General features: G+C 40.7%; 1 protein-coding gene across 3 annotated transcripts in view; it reads right to left on the bottom strand.

Annotated features, from left to right (window-relative positions):
• The window catches only part of SLC38A1 (solute carrier family 38 member 1), a 117,365-nt gene that overhangs the window by 52,128 nt on the left and 45,288 nt on the right, over positions 1-19,949 (bottom strand). For all 3 annotated transcript variants that reach the window (XM_055141108.1, XM_055141109.1, XM_055141107.1), the window contains exons 4-5: positions 4,435-4,510; positions 4,028-4,143 (exon numbers count right to left, since the gene is read on the bottom strand). In XM_055141108.1, coding sequence (XP_054997083.1) covers positions 4,028-4,143; positions 4,435-4,510 — 192 coding nt within the window. The remainder of the gene's footprint in view (positions 1-4,027; positions 4,144-4,434; positions 4,511-19,949) is intronic.

The following is a 19,949-nucleotide window of genomic DNA, read 5'->3' as shown; positions in this document are numbered from 1 at the left end:
GCCTAAACAATAACATACAAGGCTCAACTACACTAACCAGCACAGCAGATCCTCAGGTAATGATTTTAGTAACATCATTGTGAGATAAAAATTATCACAAATTGACTACTATCTATCACTGTCACTGTCATCCTGTTGCTCATCGATTTGCTTGAGCAGGTACCAGTAACGTCTCCATTGTGAGACTTGTGGGCTGGAGCGATAGCACAGATGGTAGGGCATTTGCCTTGCACGCAGCCAACCCAGGTTCGATTCCTCCACCCCTCTCAGAGAGTGCGAAAAGCTACCGAGAGTATCTCGCCTGCATGGCAGAGCCTGGTAAGCTATCCGTGGTATATTCAATATGCCAAAAACAGTAACAACAAGTCTCACAAGTCTCACTATCTATCTAAGGTTTGATAATTCCATTTGCCTTTGTATAGTAACAAACAATATGAAATAAATTTGTACATGTCTGCAAGGGGGCAGGCTGGGGTGATGGGTGGGAAACTGGAGACATTGGTGGAGGGAAGGTCACACTGGTGGTCAAACTGGTGTTGAAACATTTAATGCCTGAAACAGCCATACTATAAATAACTTGGTAAATCATGGTGTTTAACAATTTTTTTTAACAAAAGAAAGAAAAGAAAATAATACTAGCAGTTCCTCAAGTAACAAGGCTATTACAGTACCTCAAGGGAAGCTACTGCCTATAGAATAGTTTCTTATGGTCTATCTAAGATAACCAGCGCAGCAGCCGATAGCAATGCACTGGGACTGCGAACTGGGCTACAACTCTGTACTGCCGGGAGTGGATTTTTTTCCTCCCCACCCTGTCTTCCTGCATGGAAAGCGGTGGGCTGGCGGCACCCATGTGGCAGGCGCCATCTTCTAGACTCCAAACCCAGAGGTATTCGGTTTTTACTTTTGGGGCTCCCAGGAACTCATGGGAAGGGGGCGTAACCGGCACGCCCTCGGCCCAGATAAATCCGGAGCCGCTGAGCGCGAATCCGACCCTCTGCGCCTAAAGACTTTGAATTCAGAAACTTCTTACAGCAATGCACTGGGACTGTGAGCTGGGCTATGTAATTTCTGGCAGAATTTTCCCTGGACTTTATACAGAAATCCAAAACGCGGTAGTGTCCGCGCGACTTAATATTTATAATTGTCAGCAATGTGAAACGGTTCCTTTTGAACAGGTCTGACTTGGGGGGGAAACTCCAAATAATAACAGTAAGTTTTTGTTGAAATATTGAAGGTTTTTAATGTAGCAGCGACCTCTCTGGACTGTGAACTAAGCAAAAGCCCCACGCTGGCCGACGCGGCGTGGCGTACACCATACTATGAGGCGCGGGAAGCGGGATGAGGGGGAAAAAGAAAAAAAAAAGGGAAAAGGAAAAAGGAAAAAAAAGAGAGAGAGTTATGTACTTGTAGCAGTGGGGCTACATATCTCTTCATTTCTAGCAATGGAAAACTAATTTTCAAATGTAGTAGGTCTGTCTCTCTTGGGTGGAAACTCCAACAACTATAGTGAGTTTTGTGTTGAATTATGGAATGTAATCAAGGTAAAGAAAAAAGGAAGTGAAATTCATTAGTTATACAGTAGGGGGTAGGGGGTGGGGGCGGGGGGTATACTGTGGTTTTTGGTGGTGGAATATGGGCACTGGTGAAGGGATGGGTGTTTGAATATTGTATAACTGACATATAAACCTGAGAACTTTGTAACTTTCCACATGGTGATTTAATAAAAATTTTTTTAAAAATAAAGTCTATAATTGTTACCACCTTATTTCCACTCCTCACCCCTATGTTAAATAGAGAAGACAAAGAAGGTCAACTTGACATCTAAGAAAAAATTCTAACATGAGAAGCACATGAAAATAAAACAAAAAAAAGATCAGTGCTATAGGGATACTTGCAAAATAATTCAGGATGTGGGAAACTCTTTGAGAAATATTGGTCCTGTTTTTCAACAAATAAACTGCATGAAAAAGGAGGAGGGATGAGAGAGGTTGTGAGAGAGAGGAGGGGGGGTGGAGTCTATAAGAGAAACTTAAAACATACCCAACATACCCAATTGCAATATAGGAACCTTATCTGAGCAGTGATGCATTGATTTCATTAATTTGATTAATGCCATTGCTTTTGTGGGGTTGGGGGACACACCCAAATGCTCTCCCTCTTTTCAGCTCCCACTTTCCCCTGGCCCAAGTCCACTGACAGTAACACACAAAGACACAAGGAAAAGGTCGCTGTCCTCAGATCTGGAAGCAGATCCTCATTCAACAAGGGATTTGTCAGCATGTCGATCTAAATTTCCCCGACTCCAGTCTGTAAATACTATAATTTTGTTTTTTAAATCACTCATTCTATAATTCTGTCATAGCCCAAACTGATTAACAGATACTTTGATGACCAGAGAGCGTTTAAATTTATTTTTATAATCATACAGGCTATTTTGCTTCATTCTAATTTCCTTTATGTGTGTGAGCAAGTAGGGGGGTTCACACTCTTCGATGCTCAGGGCTTACTCCTGCCTCTGTGGTCTGGGATCACTCTTGGTGGTCTGAAAGGACTATATACGGTGCCTGGATTGAACCCCGGTTGGTGGTGTGCAAGGTAATCATCCTCCCTGAGGTACTATCTCTTTGGCACCCCCACCCCCACCCATCCACACTTTTTAGAATTGCTTTTCTAGGTTCCTTTCCAAAGGCCCTATCTCAACACACAAGTCATATGTGGCATGTAAAATCAGCCAATATTGTACAAAGTCTCATTTACATTTTGCTTACATAACATATTAAATAAACCTTCTGTATTTATTATCACTTTGGAAAAAAATTATCTTTGTCTCATCAGCCGAAGCACTATGACATGCCTTGGAGACTTAAGAGGCGATTCAGAGAGAGTAAGAACTTTCAGGGTAATTTCTATGTTCTGTCTTAAATTTTTTCAACTGAAAATATGCACTCTGTATATATGTACTTTGCATACACAAAGTCCCATTCGACAGTGTGGAAACTATTTAAAAAAAATCTCCACTTTTAATATTTCTTTTTCTGGTTTCTGGGCCACAGACACTGCTCAGGTTTCATTCCTAGTTCTGTGCTCAGGGACCACTCCTGGCTATACTCAGGAAACCATACAGGTGACAGGGATCGAACTAACACTGTCTGTGTGCAAGTCAAGCACCCTACCCTCGGTGCTATCCCTCTGGACGTAAAAGGGAATTCTTTAATGGGACAAGAGATAGTACAAGGGTTAAGGCAGATGTTTTGCATGCATTTGACGCCAACTCTATCCTGGACATCACACGGCTCCCCAAGCACCACTGGTGGCAGCCTGGAGGCCTCTGCGTGTGCCAAATCTGGCATGCTAGGTGCCAGCACCACGGGCGTGACCCAGGTGGCATGTGCACTGCAGGGCGTGAGCAGCACGGCAGCCTCAGGCGCTTTCATTAGTATCGAACTGTTGGCCTGGTTGATAGAGAATTGCCCAGAGAGTTCTGGTCTCCTAAGCAACAAAAGTAAGAAAGAAAAGAATTCCTTTCATTGAATTTCAGAGAAAAAGCACATGCAAATTTCTCATCTTCAAAACACTGAATGTTTCTATTCTTTTAAATATGTATTATAAACAAACTTGCAACTATCTTTTGGATATAGCATATTTGCTCTAAAGCAATTCATGTTGTGCTGATAACTGGCTGGGTTAAATACTTCTTAAATATTGTGATCACTACACTGAGATTTAAAGCTATGGTAAACAGTCCAAAATTTTAAAAAATAATGCTATACAAATTCTGTTTAGTGTTTGTGATCAACAAAAAGATTTTCTCCTTCCTTTTTCGTGTAAATAGGTAATCTTGAAAAATCATTAAACAAACAATATTAAAGTATATACTGATAACCAAATTAGAAAAACATGAAGAGAAATATAAAGCTATTTAGAAATATTTCCTGTGTCATATATAAAAAGAGAAACACAGTTTTATAATTAAAAACATATGATTTTTTTTAAATAAAAAAAGTACTACAATGTCAACACTCACAGGAAAAGTAGGATTCCAGTGTTTGCTAGGGCAAACGCCAGACCTAGAATTCCACTGCCCATGATGGCGTTGCTCAGGTTGAAGACAGACATGCCTAAGGAGGTTGTTCCTGGAATCTGAACAAAGAGACAAACATTCACAGTAGCCAGAATGTTAACTGAATAAAACTGATTATACAAAAGATTCTAAAGCACTATTAAGAATCAACATAGAAATAAAATTCAAGAAATCTACCCTTAAAAGTCTAGTTGGTTTTTTGGGTAGATTTTAGGGGAAAAATACATGGGATATGAGAAATAGTCTGGTGACTATATTTAGCTATGCTCTTGGTACCATGCTACACATGTTAGAAATATCTCAATACATGTGATTAAAAAATAAGCATACTTTATTATAGTAATACTTACATATTCATCACATTTCTTTTTCTCCAGGTGACTGTTGGTGAGACTCCTTCTACTTTCACGATCAGAAATAAATTTGCTGCAAAGACACAGTAACACATTTAAATTCATAACAATGATTTAAAGCTTAACAGTATGACTAAATGACTTATTACTTACCAAAATAAAAAACAGATGGAAAGTTATCAACTGTTACCTAAGGTCCTCATCAATGCCTGCTACTTTTCCCAGTTTTGCAATATTAGTAGTCTATATTCCTGTTTTAGCATAAAACTTGTAAGTGCTCCCAGGCAAGTACATTGCTTTATTAATAGCTCTATTGTCTTTTATTGAGCTACAATTGATATTTTATTAGTTTCTGCTGTGTAGTATACTGTAAGGTAACCACCATAATAAATACAGGTTAAACATTCATTACTCCACATGTTAAAAGCTTGTTTTCTCAGCACAGGAACAAACACAATGAGGAAGATGCATAGAAACCCATAAAACTTACCAAGTGAAAACAAAACCGAGGCTCTGCCAGTATCAACCAGCTCTGTAAACTTTGAGAGAATGACTTTAGGGACAATATATTGAAGATGTTTAATGAGGTCAAAGAAACAATGACATAAGAAGTTAGTAAATAACAAGACAGTGTCAGAGTAGAAATTTAAAAAAAAACGAATCAAAAGTCACATAAATGAAGAGTCTAGTAAGTGATATTTTTTAAAAAGCAATAAACTATTTGGGCAGAATAACAATAGCTAGGGGAGAAAAAAAATCAATGAGCTCCAAGATGAGATGGAGGAAACCTCTAGAAAACAGTCAAATATGAGGAAACATCTGAAAAGAAATGAACATCACACCAGAACATTATGGGATGATGTCAAAAGGAACAGTATCAGAATCACTGTAGTGCCTAAAGAACAGGAAAGCAGGGGCCGGAGTGATAGCACAGCGGGTAGGGCGTTTGCCTTGCACGCGACCGACCCGGGTTCAATCCCCGGCATCCCATATGGTCCCCCAAGCACGCCAGGAGTAATTCCTGAGTGCAAAGCCAGGAGTAACCCCTGAGCATCGCTGGGTGTGACCCAAAAAAGCAAAAAAAAAAAAAAAAAAAAAAAAAAAAAAAAGAACAGGAAAGCAAATTCAATGAAGAACCATAATTTAAAAAAATCATAAATCATAACTAATCATGTTTCAGAATTGAGGAGTGCAGGTAGAGAGCTCCAAGAAGCCTGAAGAATCCCAGCAAACGTAGATTTAAATAAAAGAAAAACTCCAAGGCACTAATTATAAGGCACTCCATAGCATTTTGACAAAAGCCAAACATAGAGACTTATTATTAAAAGAAGCAAGATTCAAAAATGAACTTACATACAAAAGAAAATCCAAAAGATTCGTAGAGGTCTATCAAATTAGATTTTACTAGCCATAAGATAATGGAAGGCTATATTACAAAAATTCAATGAAATGAACATCTCACTAAGAATGCTCTATCCAGCTAGATTATCATTCAGATTTAAAGGAAGGATATGGAGTTTCAGGGACAGGCAACAACATAGTGAATTCAGAGCCTTGAAACCAGTTTTACAACAAGCATAAAGGAAATCCTTCTTTGTCTTATCTTCTCCCATGCAATCTGCAGCAACGTGGATGAAACTAAAGGATGTCATGCTGAGTGAAGGCAGTGAGAATGAGAGATGCAGACCGATCTCTCGTGTAAAAACATACAGTCAGGTAAAGGAACTTCTTTAAATGACAAATTGTTCAGCATGTGGCATTGAGTATGGTGCTTACGGTAGCCCTCTCTTAGATTAAGGAAGATATGTTTCCTCCTAGCTTGCTAAGGGAGTTTACATTTTTTTCACTTATTACTTAACAATTTATATTGAATGTTCTATATCTTTTTTTTTTTTTTGCTTTTTGGGTCACACCAGGCAATGCACAAGGGTTACTCCTGGCTCTGAACTCAGGAATTACCCCTGGAGGTGCTCAGGGGACCATATGGGATGCTGGGAATCGAACCCGGGTCGGCCGCGTGCAAAGCAAACGCCCTACCCGCTGTGCTATTGCTCCAGCCCCAAATGTTCTATATCTTATCATAGGACATTGAGAGTTTTATTGCAATCTCTTGTCTGCATTAGCAGACACTATTAGCAGAATCTAATATATATATATATATATATATATATATATATATACTTTGGGGTCACACTCAGCAATGCCTCCTGGCTCTGCACTTAGGAGTTACTCCTGGTGCTTGGGGGACCATCTGGGATGCCAGGGATTGAACCTGGGTAGCCTGAATGCAAGGCAAATGCCCTACATGCTGTACTATTGCTCTGGCCCTATAATTTATTTTTTAATATAAAACCATTATTCCCTTTCTTATGATAAAACACTTTGTACTTTTATAGACCCCTTTTCAAATATTGCCCTTTATATTTTCTTAATTCACTTCACTCTTACTAAATTTTACAGTTATAGGCTTTACATATTTCATGTAAACTCCAAAACATATTAGCAAAGAATTAAAAACAATAGTTTTATTATGAAAGAAAGATATAATTATTACTACAGTGAGACCCAAGTACAAAATAAAAGTTAATGCCATATATTTCAGATACCAGAGTTGAAAACATTTATGTAAATCAGAATAGGCATTATATTATATTAAATGATTTGAATTTCTTTATTTATATAGGTTAAAATCATATAGAAATCATCACAAATTGATTTATTGATTCATTTTTTGATAATTCTATTTGCCATCCCTTTAAGTTTTCTTGGAGAAATCCACACAAAATAAATTTTCAGTATCTTATTTTATTGTTTACTGTTATTAGCAGTGCCTGCTAAGGGGGACAGGCTGGACGATGGGAAGGAAACTGGGGATGCTGGTGAAGGAAGGTCATACTGGTATATTATTAACTATTGATATTAACAGTAAATATTATGAACTATTATTATCATAGTATACATTACATATCCCAGCACTTATTTTATAACTGGAAGTTTGTGCTATTTAAACCCCCTTCACCTTTTCCCATCTTTCACCCCTTGCTCTGACAATCACTTATCTATTCTTTGTATCAATGGATTTGGTTTTTAAGTTTAGATTCCACATATGAGATCTGCCCATCAAGATTCACCCATGTTGTCACAAATAGCAAGATTTCACTCTTGTTATGGGCAACTGTTTTAACGCTAATCACTTAAATTACTATATAAAGGACTGAGGGTGCATTTCAGTGAAGGAGATACGTACTCCACGTGTATGAGGCCCTGGGTTCAAATCCCAGAGTGAAAATAAACACCTCACAACAGTATATACATTGTAAGCTAACTTACACATATTTTTCTCTAACATTTGGATAATCAGAGAATGTCAAGAATACTATACAGTTAACATTTAAAAGACTTAAATGTTAACTTAAAAGACTTAGAAGTCCAACTCCTTCTAAACTTGCATTACAAAAAGTTGTTATTTCTCGCCCCTATGGAAGTGAAATCAACTCTTTTATTATCAAGTATCACTTCAGCACCTGCTATACTGAAGTCACTATCCCCGGCGGTGAGGGGACAAGGGGCATGGAACAAGTCGTGCAGACACTCTACTACGGGAATACAGGCTAGAGAATGACGTGGAGGGGCTGCGGCAACAGTGCTGCAGGTGAGGTGTTTGCCTTGGGTGAGGCTGACCCTCGTTCAATCCCTGGTACCTCAAACGGTCCCCCGAGCCCACAAGGAGTGACTCTTGAGTGCAAGGCCAGGAGTAAGTGCTATGCAGAACTGGGTGTGGTCTCAAAAGAAATAAAAAAAATAATGAGAGGAGAAGGTAGAAAATAATCCATTTAAAAGGGTCAAAGGCAGGGCTTTTTAAAAAAAAAAGCCTGAAATTAAGATCTTGGGTTTACTTTCTCAATAGCTCTGAATATAACATGGTCATATCATCCTGAGCACGATGCCTCAGTTTTCTCATTTGTGTAACAGGAATTATACCATTACGATGTCTTATAGCACTTTTGGGAGGATCAAGTGCAAACTCAGTCTGGAGTCTGGCACAGCCTTAGGAGCACTAGATGATAACCATTCCTCGTTATGGGGGAAACGGATCTTGGACTGGAAAGGAAGGAATTAAAACAGACTAAGCAAACGATATGCAAATATACAGAAGTAGGAACTGATAATGATCTAAGAACTATCAGATCTAAGCAGGACTACTATTAGAACTTTATAACCTAAATTTATAATTTGAAAATATTCCCATCATTAAAAACAAGTGCTACTGCCCATTTCTCCGCGCCCGCACCCCCAGAATGACTGACGAAGAGGATGGAGCTGCTTGGGACACCGGCAGCCCACCAGCAACCTGCAGTATGTGACTTGAGAGTTTCCGCCAGGTCCCCCGAGCGGGGGCCTGGCGTTTCTCTTTTTTTTTTTTTTTCTTTAATCTATCTCTCTTCCCCTCAACCTCTGGGCACAGCACAGCATCTACCCCACTTCTGAGCACAAAATGGAGAGACGCACCCAAGTGCGCGGCGCGGCTGGCGGGGGATCGAGGGCGGGGAAGTACCGGTCTCCGCCCACATCGGACACTTAAAGAGAGTGCAGCCACGTGGGCTTTCCCATTTCTCCGCGCCCGCACCCCCAGAATGACTGACGAAGAGGATGGAGCTGCTTGGGACACCGGCAGCCCACCAGCAACCTGCAGTATGACTTGAGAGTTTCCGCCAGGTCCCCCGAGCGGAAATCTCTCTCTCTCTCCTTCAACTTTTTCCCTGGACTTTAGACAGAAACCCAGAACCGCGCGGCCGCTACTGCGGCCGCGCGACCTAATGTCATCTTAGTATCAGCAGTATGTAATGGTTCCTTCTTAATGGGTCGGACTTTTGTGGGTGATCCTAACAAGAATAGTAAGTATTTTGTTGAAATATTGAAGGCAATCAAAATGGTAGCCATCTCTCTAGACTGAACTAAGCTATATCCCCACGCCGGCTGAGAAGAAATATCCTTCTTTCTCGGGAAGAAACGTGGCGTGGTGTCAAACATAGTGTGATGTCCATTAAGCAAACAGACCTGGTGGTGTGGGAATGGGAAATAAGGGGAAAAATTAGGTACATGGACCAGCGGGACGCTGGTGGTATCTCGAGCCGGAGCCGATATCAGCGCAAGAGCTTTGGTTCCAGAAACTGCTTCCAGACACTCTACTAGACTATCAACTAAGCCAGAGCCCCACGCCGGCTGATGACGGGAAATAACCATCCTTTTCGGTTTTTTTCCCTTTGTCAGACAGCGTGGCGATTACTAAACAGGCGTGAACTCGGTGGCGCGGGGCAAGGGGGAAAAAGAAAAGTTATGTAACAAACAGCAGGACTTAATATCTCTATATGCTTAGTAATGGAGAATTATCAAATGCCTCATTGGCAATAGGACTGTCTTTTTCTTTTTGGGGGGAAACCCCAGCAACGGTAGTGAGTTGTGTGTTGAAACATGGAATGTAATCGAGATAAGCGCAAATGAAGTGAAACTTATCACGTACAAGGGTGGGGACTAGGGAGGTGGGAGGGGGCGGCAGATATACTGGGGGGGTTGGGGATGGAAGATGGGCACTGGTGAAGGGAGGGGTGTTTGAATATTGTATAACTGACATAATCCTGAGAACTTTGTAACCCTCCACTTGGTGATTCAATAAAAAAAATTTAAAAAAAAAAAAAAACAAGTGCTACTGGCAAAAAAAAAAAGTTCTTGCATTAGAAAGACCTATTAAGGAATTTTTTTTAGCGTGAGCCTGGAAATTTCATTAGCTAGTAGTAAATTCTCCATTGATAGATGTAAAATCAATTGAACTCCACTACTTTTAAACTATATATTATATTTCATATGCTTTTTTGAATGATACTGTATTCCACAGTAAAATCATTCATTCGTTTTGGGGCAAAGCCTGGAAGTGGAGCTTGGAAGCCTTGTGGATCAAATCCAGGGCACCTGCATGCAAAGCATGCACTCAGCCTTCTGAGTTTTCTCCAGCCCAATAAGATTTTCTTTGGTTTGTGTTTGGGCTTCACCTGGCTGTGCTCAGGGATCACTCCGTGCGACACTCAGGAACTGGAAGTCGTGCTAGGATTCAAACGAGTCTGCTTCATGTAACTTTAGCTATCTTTTCTTCTCCAAGTCGTGTCACTTTACCAGGATAAAGCAAAGAAAGGCCACATGTACACTGTAAGCTCCTTCCAAGCCCACCCCTGATGCAAACGGCAGAATCCACAGGAGTATTTCCTTCAACAAATCCTTTGTTAAGGACTTGCCCTGTCCCGGTGGGGATTAAAACCCCTGGGCTGAAGCACAGAAACTAACTGATGCTCCGGCTGAGGAGTGACCACACCGCCAGCAGCCAAATGGGAGCACTCGGCTGAGGAGTGACCACAGTGCCAGCAGCCAAATGGGAGCACTCAGCTGAGGAGTGACCACACCACCAGCAGCCAAATGGGAGCACTCAGCTGAGGAGTGACCACACTGCCAGCAGCCAAATGGGAGCACTCAGCTGAGGAGTGACCACACTGCCAGCAGCCAAATGGGAACACTCGGCTGAGGAGTGACCACAGTGCCAGCAGCCAAATGGGAACACTCGGCAAAACTAAGCAAAGACAAGGAAACCCAATACAGAGAAACAACTCCCAAAACAGCAAACACCCCTTGTGGAATTGGTCAGAGGAAGCCTAAGGGCCTGAGGAACAGGACTGTGGTGCTTATGAAAACAATGACACAACAAAAGCAGTAATTCTGGCCATCAAGATGGGAGTTGTATAGCACTGCTAATGACTGCTTTGGTCCTTCTTTTGCCCTTAGCCCCAAAATACCAGAAACGAGGTTTACATTTCTGGAGAGGGGGCAATAGAAAGGAACTTTCCTTTTCATACAATCTGATCAAGGAGTTATGGGTGCTGGGTTTTCCAGAAGGTAACTGACTCCTACCTAGCACTTCTATTAATTAAAAGGCAACACCAAATGAGACTAATTTTAATAGTGTAGTATCTATCCAGTCTACTCAGTTTTTATCTAGCAGGTATCCTTGTTGCTATTCTTTACAAAGAATAAAACAATTATTTTCCAAAGAGAATTTATGCTATTTTTCAAATGAAAGGAAAAGCCTAACCAACCACACACCAATTCAAAAACAACCCGTCTTTTAGGGCAAGCCTAGGTTACGGGTCTGGCAACAATCCCAAGAGCGAGTGGCAGAGGACTGGTGGGCAGAAGAGAAAGGAATGCAGGTACTATGTCACGAGGTCATTAAGTACGGTCCATATCATGGGACGGATGAGGACAGTCTGGTGCCTGCATTACTGGCAGCTCTCTCCTGAAGCCCTTCTGCCGGGTGAGAATAATGATACCAACTCTTGGAACTGTTTTAACAAAGAACCATTTGAAAAACACATTAGCACATTTTGTGTACTTGGTGGCTCATTTACACTACCTTCTGCAGTCAAATTATTTTAAATTTTTTCTTTTTAAAAATTTTTTTGGTTTCAGGGCCATATCTGGGGTAACATACTCAGGAGTAACTCCTGGTTCTGCACTCAGGAATTACTCCTGGCAGTGCTCGGGGAACTCAGTGAGGATGCTGGGGATCAAACGAGGGTTCGCTGTGTGCAAGGCAAGCATCCTATGCACTATGCTTACAGTCTAATTTCTGAAGCAAAGCTTAATAAAATTTCCAAAAGATCTTTATTTGCTGCACCACTGGAAAAGTTTCAAACACAATTTCTTCAACCATCAATCCCACAAAGTGCTCAATCTGAACTAGCCTTAGTGTTGAATGTTACTTCTCCCTGCCCTCGAGCTGATCTTCCCGAGAGGGGGAAGGGGCTGAGGTAGTGGGGCTCCACTCGCCTCTAGTGACATCCGGTATCTGAGCCCATCCTGACCTGCTGACTCAACAGTCCCTTCTTTAACGAGTGCTCTTGCAACCCCGTTTGAAGTGAGTTTTCTGACTCCAACCTACTCACCACTTTTACTGTCACTGTGCCACTAAGCTCACCTTCTGCCCAGAATAGTATAGTCCTTAGAACCATGGGTTCATGTACCTACTCATGCATTAGCACTCAGAGAGACCTTCCACAAACTGAACAAGCATCTTCTTTGTGGAAAGAGGAAGATGCTTACATGGCAGGAAAATCTAGTTTAAGAATAAAGAACATCGGGGGCTGGAGCGATAGCACAGTGGGTAGGGCATTTGCCTTGCATGCGGCTGACCCGGGTTCAATTTCCAGCATTCCATATGGTCCCCTGAGCACTGCTGCGGGTAATTCCTGAGTGTAGAGCCAGGAGTGACCCCTGTGCATTGCCGGGTGTGATGCAAAAAGAATAAAGAAAAAGTGTTTATTAATAAAATGACTATGAAATTCTGTTGAAATATCAGTTTTCTCTTTAGTCTTTACATCTTTGTATTTCTATGAACTTTTATCAAAATAAACCAACCCATTTTTAAAAAATTGAACCACTGAGATATTCAATTACAAAGTTATTCATGATTGAGTTTCAATTATACAATATTCCAACACCCTTCCCTTCACCAGTGCACATTTCCCATCACCAATGTCCTGATTTCACCCCTGTATGCCTCCCTTACCCTTACCCTGCCACAGTCTGCCTCTATGGCAGACACTTCCCTTTCTCTTGAAGTCTTCTCTCTCTCTTTCTCTCTCTCATTTTCCTTTGAGGCACTAAGTCTTTTATTTTCTTCTATCTTTTTTGGGCGGGGGGACACTTGGTGATGCTCAAGTGTTATACCTGGTTCTGCACTTAGAAATCATCCCTGGTGGACTGAGGGGACCACATGTGATGCTGGGGATCAAACCAGGTCAGTTGCATGCAGGACAAGTGACTTGTCAGTTGTTCTATCACTCCAGCCCCCAAACCAAGCCATTTCTAATAATAAAATATATACTCAAAACAGTTTCTTGCCCCCGCACCTGGCTGTCCTCACTGGGGCACTTTGTGGGGTGGATTGAGTTTCCCTCCCTACGCTGAGAAGAGCCCTTGCAGCCGAAAACCTCCGGAACCCAGCCACAGCCATGCTCAGGGCCCCTCTCCACACATTCGGACGAGCCTCATGCAGAAGGAACCGGCAGAGGAACCCAGGTGTGCAGGACCCGGGGCTGAGATATCCAAGCCTGCTCAGATCGGGATTGGGCCTCTTCCGCCCAGATCCCCCATTTTCCAGTAGTTAGGCGGTCACACCCAGAAACTGCCCCTGGTGCAGTGTAATCCCATCAACAGCCAAAATCCAGAGACTATAAAACCAAGCTCCAAGCAGCTTTGAGACATCTTATAGCCTACTTCTCCCTCTGGGAGAACCAGCAGGCTACCGAGAGTTTCTTGCCCACATGGGAGAGTCTGGCAAACTCCCCGTGGCATATCCATGTGCCAAAACCAGTAACAATGATGGATCTCATTCCCCTGACCCTGAAAGAGCCTCCAATGCAGCACCATTGGGAAGGACGAGTAAAGAGAGCTTCTAAAATCTCAGGGCTAGGACGAATGGAGACGTTACTGAGACTGCTCAAGAAATTCGACGATCAATGGGATGATGATGATGATTCAAAACAATTAGTTTATGTAGTTCATTACAAGTTTATGTTATTTCATCATTAAAAAATGAGTCTATATCAATTCCACTGACCTGTTGGCCAACAAACAAACACTTGCAAAAACACTTAAATTGTCGTTATTGATGAAAAAAATAAGCTATAGGAGGTATAACTGATCATTGGTTTCAACATGAGGACAGTTTTTTTCAGATTTTTCACTGGGTCAGGATGTCCAATAAAGCAGAATTCAATCAAGTACTAGGCAGCCAATTGTTCACTTTTTTAAAAAAAACCTTATGGTGGTTTATGTTCAAGGAAGAAAAAAAAAGGAATCATTTCTCAAAAGTACTCCCACTTGAAACAAATTTAATATAAATAATTCTGAAAAACATATGGGAACCAAACCAAGCAAGAAGGCCAGTAATGGGGCCGAAGAGACAGTACAGTGGGTAAAGCACTTGCCTTGCATGCAGAAGACCTAGGTTCAATCTCTGGCATCCTATATGGTCCCCTGAGAAGCACCACCAGGAGTGACCCCTGAGTACTGCTAGGTGTGGCCCCAAAACCACCCACAAGAGTCAATAGTGTGTACAGTGACAGGAGTTGTTCCATATTCTTTTAAAAATCTTAATGAACTTCTCACATCCTGTTAGGTGACTTCTGGGTCACAACAATCATTATACATAGAACTGAGAATAAGGGTAAAAAATCATTAAGATATGTGAATATTTATCTGGAAAAAACTAGAATAATTTACTAATATTTTAGTAAATTTAAAGTAACAATAACTAGCAAACACCTGAAACCTGAACAGTTCTTTTGAAGTGAAGAAAGAGAAATGATTGTCAAAGAAAGAAGGATGCTCTTTTCTTACTTGACAGATGCTATGTTAAAAACCTTTATTGACTATTTTAATTGATTTTTTGCACATGATTGGTACTATTATTAGTTCCATTTTTAAAAATAAGTAGCTTGGTCGAAGCTACTAGTAAGTAAAATCTTAGGCCAAGATTTGAGCTTAAACAGATTGACTACAGAGACTGAATTCCTAACTTATTGTTTACAGTACTTACTGTATTCCATATTCCTCAACCCTGTGAAGTCATATATTATTATTATCTTAAGGATGGAGCTGAGGTCAGAATACAAGATCTAATGGTAGAGTATACAGACATGTTTAAATTCAACAAGACCCTATGTGCTCACACTCTAATGTTTTATGTGCACCTATTTCTCACTTAACAGACACTGAAACAGTCATCAACTGTAAAGACTAAGGTGAATTTCACACCTACATTTTGCTACTCAAAGTGTGTTCCATAGACATTAGTTGGGAGCACATGAGAAACTGTGATATCCTCAGTCCTCTGTGCGTGCGTGAGCATCGCCATCTCCTCACACAGGTTGTTAGGGGCGTGTTCCCACGTCAGGGGGCGTGGTCTTGAAAGGGGCGTGGCTTCTTTCTGGAGCGGCCGCAGTTATTTCTCCCATTCCATGCACCATGCTTTGGTCACAATCGGTATAACCTATTCCTCTGAAGAATACCCTGTTCATCTTAGTCACTGTATGCTAATTGTCAATTACCCTATCCCATCCTAATTTCAAAAACACTATCAGTGAACACATCAAGCTGCACAAAAAGTTCCTTATAAAGAGATCATAGCCCCACGTATTCAATTGAGGACCCTCACAAGCTAAGGTAGAGCCCCTGACAGTAAAGCCCATAACAACATGAAGAAACAGCAAAACTCCTCACTGTCAGGAGAGATGGAAGAGAGGATCCCAGAAACCCCAACAGGGGCTTCCCAGAAATACAATCTCCTCTCAGATAAAGAACTCAGAGAGGAAATCGTGAAGATGGTTCACAAACTCAAAGCAACTATGGAACGAACATGCAATAAATTAAGGGAGGATATGGATGCAGCATTGGAATGGTCCACCAAGATAATCCAGGAGGAAATGAGAGCAGAAATTTCAAACCTACGAACAGAAGTGACAAAATTAAAAGAATCGGTAGGTGGAATAAAAAACTCAGTAGGAGCCTCCAATAATAGAATGGCTACAGCCGAGGACAGAATCAGTGAGCTTGAAGATGAGTTGCAGAAAGCATATAGACAACAACAAATAATGGCAAAAGATCTCAAAATGGTTCTAGAGCAAATTGCAGTCCTAGGGGATGACCACAAGAGAAACAACATAAGAATCATTGGAGTACCAGAACCACAGGGAACCAATCCCAATGAAAAAAACACAATTAAAGACATCATTACTAAGAAATTCCCAGAGCTAGAGAATGTGGGCATCCAGATCCAAGGAGTCTGAAGGGTGCCAGCTAAAAGGGACCCAAATAAAAAATCCCCAAGGCACATCATAGTCAGAATGATGGATGCCGTGGATAGAGACACAATACTGCAAACAGCAAGATCAAAGAAGGAAATCATATACAAAGCAGCACCCCTTAGATTCACAGCAGACCTATCAGAAGAAACGTTCCAAGCCCAAAGGCAATGGTGGGATATAGTGAAAAAACTCAACGAAATGAATGCCTCACCAAGAATACTTTACCCAGCTAAACTCTCAGTTAAACTTGAAGGAACCATACACTATTTCACAGAAAAACAACAGCTCAAGAACTTCATAGACTCAAGACCAAACTTAAAACAAGGATTAAAAGGGCTACTATAAGACAAGGAAAAACCTTACAAGAACAACAAACCCTACAGAAAGATGGCACAAAATCCCATGACAATAATTTCCCTTAATGTCAACGGTCTAAATGCACCAACCAGAGGCACAGAGTGGCAAAATAAATTTGGAAACTAAACCCAACTTTCTGCTGCCTACAAGAAACACATCTGAATAGCCAGAACAAACACAGACTCAAAGTCAAAGGATGGAAAACAATCCTGCAAGCAAGCAACTCCCTCAAAAAAGCGGGGGTGGCCATACTAGTATCCGACAACATAGATTTCAGGCTGAAAAAGATCAGAAGAGACAGCGAAGGAAATTTTCTATTCATCAAGGGATATGTACAACAGGATGCACCTAATGAACGACCAGCTAAATACTTAAAAGAACTCAACAGAATTTAAGGGGGACATAACTAGCACCATGATAGTAATTGGAGACTTCAACACTGCCTTATCACCTCTGGATAGATCAACAAGAACAACACTCAGCAAAGAAACAATGGCTCTGAAGGAAGAAATGGAGGAGACAGGGCAAATAGACCTATACAGGGCTACATACCTCAAAAAGAAAGAATATACATTCTTTTCCAGCGCACACGGAACATTTTCCAAAATAGACCACGTTCTGGGTCACAAACCATACCTTAATAGAATCGGAAAGATAGAAATTGTATCAACTATCTTTTCAGACCATGATGCGCTGAAGATAGAAGCTAATTACACACAGATGCAGAGAACCAAATCAAACACCTGGAAGTTAAACAACTCACTGTTGAACAATGAGTGGGTCACGAAAGAAATCAAGGAAGAAATAAAAAAATACCTCAAAACAAATGAGAATGAAGACACAAGCTACCAGAATCTATGGGATGCAGCTAAAGCTGTGTTAAGGGGAATATTTATAGCTCTGCAAGCATTCATCAGGAAGGAAGAAAGGGCCTACATAATTAGCTTGACTTCGAAGCTCAAGATCTTAGAAAAGGACCAGCAAAAGGAACCCAAACCAGATCGAAGGAAAGAAATAATAAAACTTAGAGCAGAAATTAACGACATGAAAACCTGAAAAACAATCCTAAAGATCAATGAAACAAAGAGCTGGTTCTTCGAGAAAATAAATAAGATTGATAAACCGCTAGCAAGACTCACAAAGAGAGAGAGAGAGAGAGAGAGAGAGAGAGAGAGAGAGAGAACCCTAATAAACCGAATCAGAAATGAAAAGGGGGACATCACAACAGAAACCAAGGAGATTCAAAAGATCATTAGAGACTACTTTGAAAGTCTGTGTGCCACAAACAAGAGAACCTAAAAGAAATGGATGAATTCCTTGATTCTGACAATCTCCCAAGACTGAACCAAGAAGACTTGGAATAACTGAATAGGCCCATAAATATCAAGGAAATAGAAACTGTAATCAAAAGTGTCCCCAAAAACAAAAGCACAGGTCCAGATGGATTCACTGGCAAATTCTTCCAAACATTTAAAGAAGATCTGTTGCCAGTTCTCTTCAAGCTTTTCCAGGAAATTGAAAAGACAGGAACCCTCCAGAATAGTTTCTATGAGACACATATCTCCCCATTCCCAAAAGCAAACAAAGACACCACTAACAAATAAAACTATAGACCAATATCCCTGATGAACACCGATGGGAAGATCCTCAACAAAATACTAGCAAATAGGATCCAACAACTCATCAAAAAGATCATACACCATGACCAAGTGGGATTCATCCCAGGGATGCAAGGATGGTTTAATATTCAGAAATCAATCGACATAATCTATAATATCAACAAAAGTAAAGAAAAAAACCATATGATCATATCAATAGATGCAGAGAAAGCATTTGACAAGATTCAGCACCCATTTATGATGAAAACTCTTGCCAAAATGGGTATAGAAGGGACTTTCCACAAGATAGTCAAAGCCATCTACCACGAACCTATGGCAAGCATTATCATCAATGGGGAAAACTAAAGGCCTTTCCTCTAAGATCGGGGACAAGACAAGGATGCCCACTCTCACCACTTCTCTTCAATATAGTACTAGAAGTACTAGCAATAGCCATTAGGCAAGAAAAATATATTAAGGGCATTCAGATAGGAAAGGAAGAAATCAAACTCTCACTATTCGCAGACGATATGATACTATATATAGAGAAGCCTAAAAACTCTACTAAGAAACTCTTAGAAACAATTGACCTGTACAGTAAGGTCGCAGGCTATAAAATCAATACCCAAAAAAACCTGGCCTTCCTATATGCAAACAATGAGACAGAGAAAAGGGACATGAAAAAAGCAATCCCATTTACAATTGTGCCCCAGAAAATCAAATACCTCGGAATCAGCTTAAACCAAGGAAGTAAAGGACCTCTACAAAGAAAACTATAAAACGCTACTCCATGAAATAAAAGAGGACATGAGGAAATGGAAACATATCCCCTGCTCATGGATAGGGAGAAACAACATTGTGAAAATGGCAATACTCCCCAAGCATTATACAGATTCAATGCAATCTCTATAAGGATACCCATGATATTCTTCAAAGAAATGGATCAAGCAATCTTGAAATTCATATGGAACAATAAATGCCCAGGGATAGCTAAAACAATTCTTGAGAAAAAGATGATTGGAGGCATCACCCTTCCCAACCTTAAACTTTACTACAAAGCGGTAACAATTAAAACAGCATGATACTGGAACAAAGGCAGAGCCGCAGACCAATGGAACAGAGTAGAATATCCCAACACACAATCCCAAATGTATGATCATCTAATCTTTGATAAGGGGGCAAGAAATGTGAAGTGGAGCAAAGAAAACCTCTTCAACAAATGGTGCTGGCATAACTGGACAACCACATGCAAAAGAATGGGCTTAGACCTCGACCTGACATCATGCACAAAAACGAGATCAAAATGGATTAAAGACTTCAACATCAGACCACAATCCATAAGGTACATCGAAGACAAGGTCGGCAAAACCCTCCACGATATTGAAGCTAAAGGTATCTTCAAAGATGACACGGAACTAAGCAATCAAACAAAAACAGAGCTAAACAAATGGGACTACATTAAACTAAGAAACTTCTGCACCACAAAAGACACAGGGACCAGAATACAAAGACTATCTACAAAATGGGAAAGGATATTCGCCCAATACCCATTCAATAAAGGGTTGATATCAAGGGTATATAAAGCACTGGTTGAACTCTACAAGAAGAAAACATATAACCCCATCAGAAAATGGGCCAAAGAGAT

Source organism: Sorex araneus, chromosome 6 (assembly GCF_027595985.1).
Source record: "Sorex araneus isolate mSorAra2 chromosome 6, mSorAra2.pri, whole genome shotgun sequence".
NCBI classification, from domain to species: Eukaryota; Metazoa; Chordata; class Mammalia; order Eulipotyphla; family Soricidae; genus Sorex; species Sorex araneus.
The sequence above is the reverse complement of the archived record's forward strand: the minus strand, read 5'-3'. Positions and strand labels throughout refer to the sequence as shown.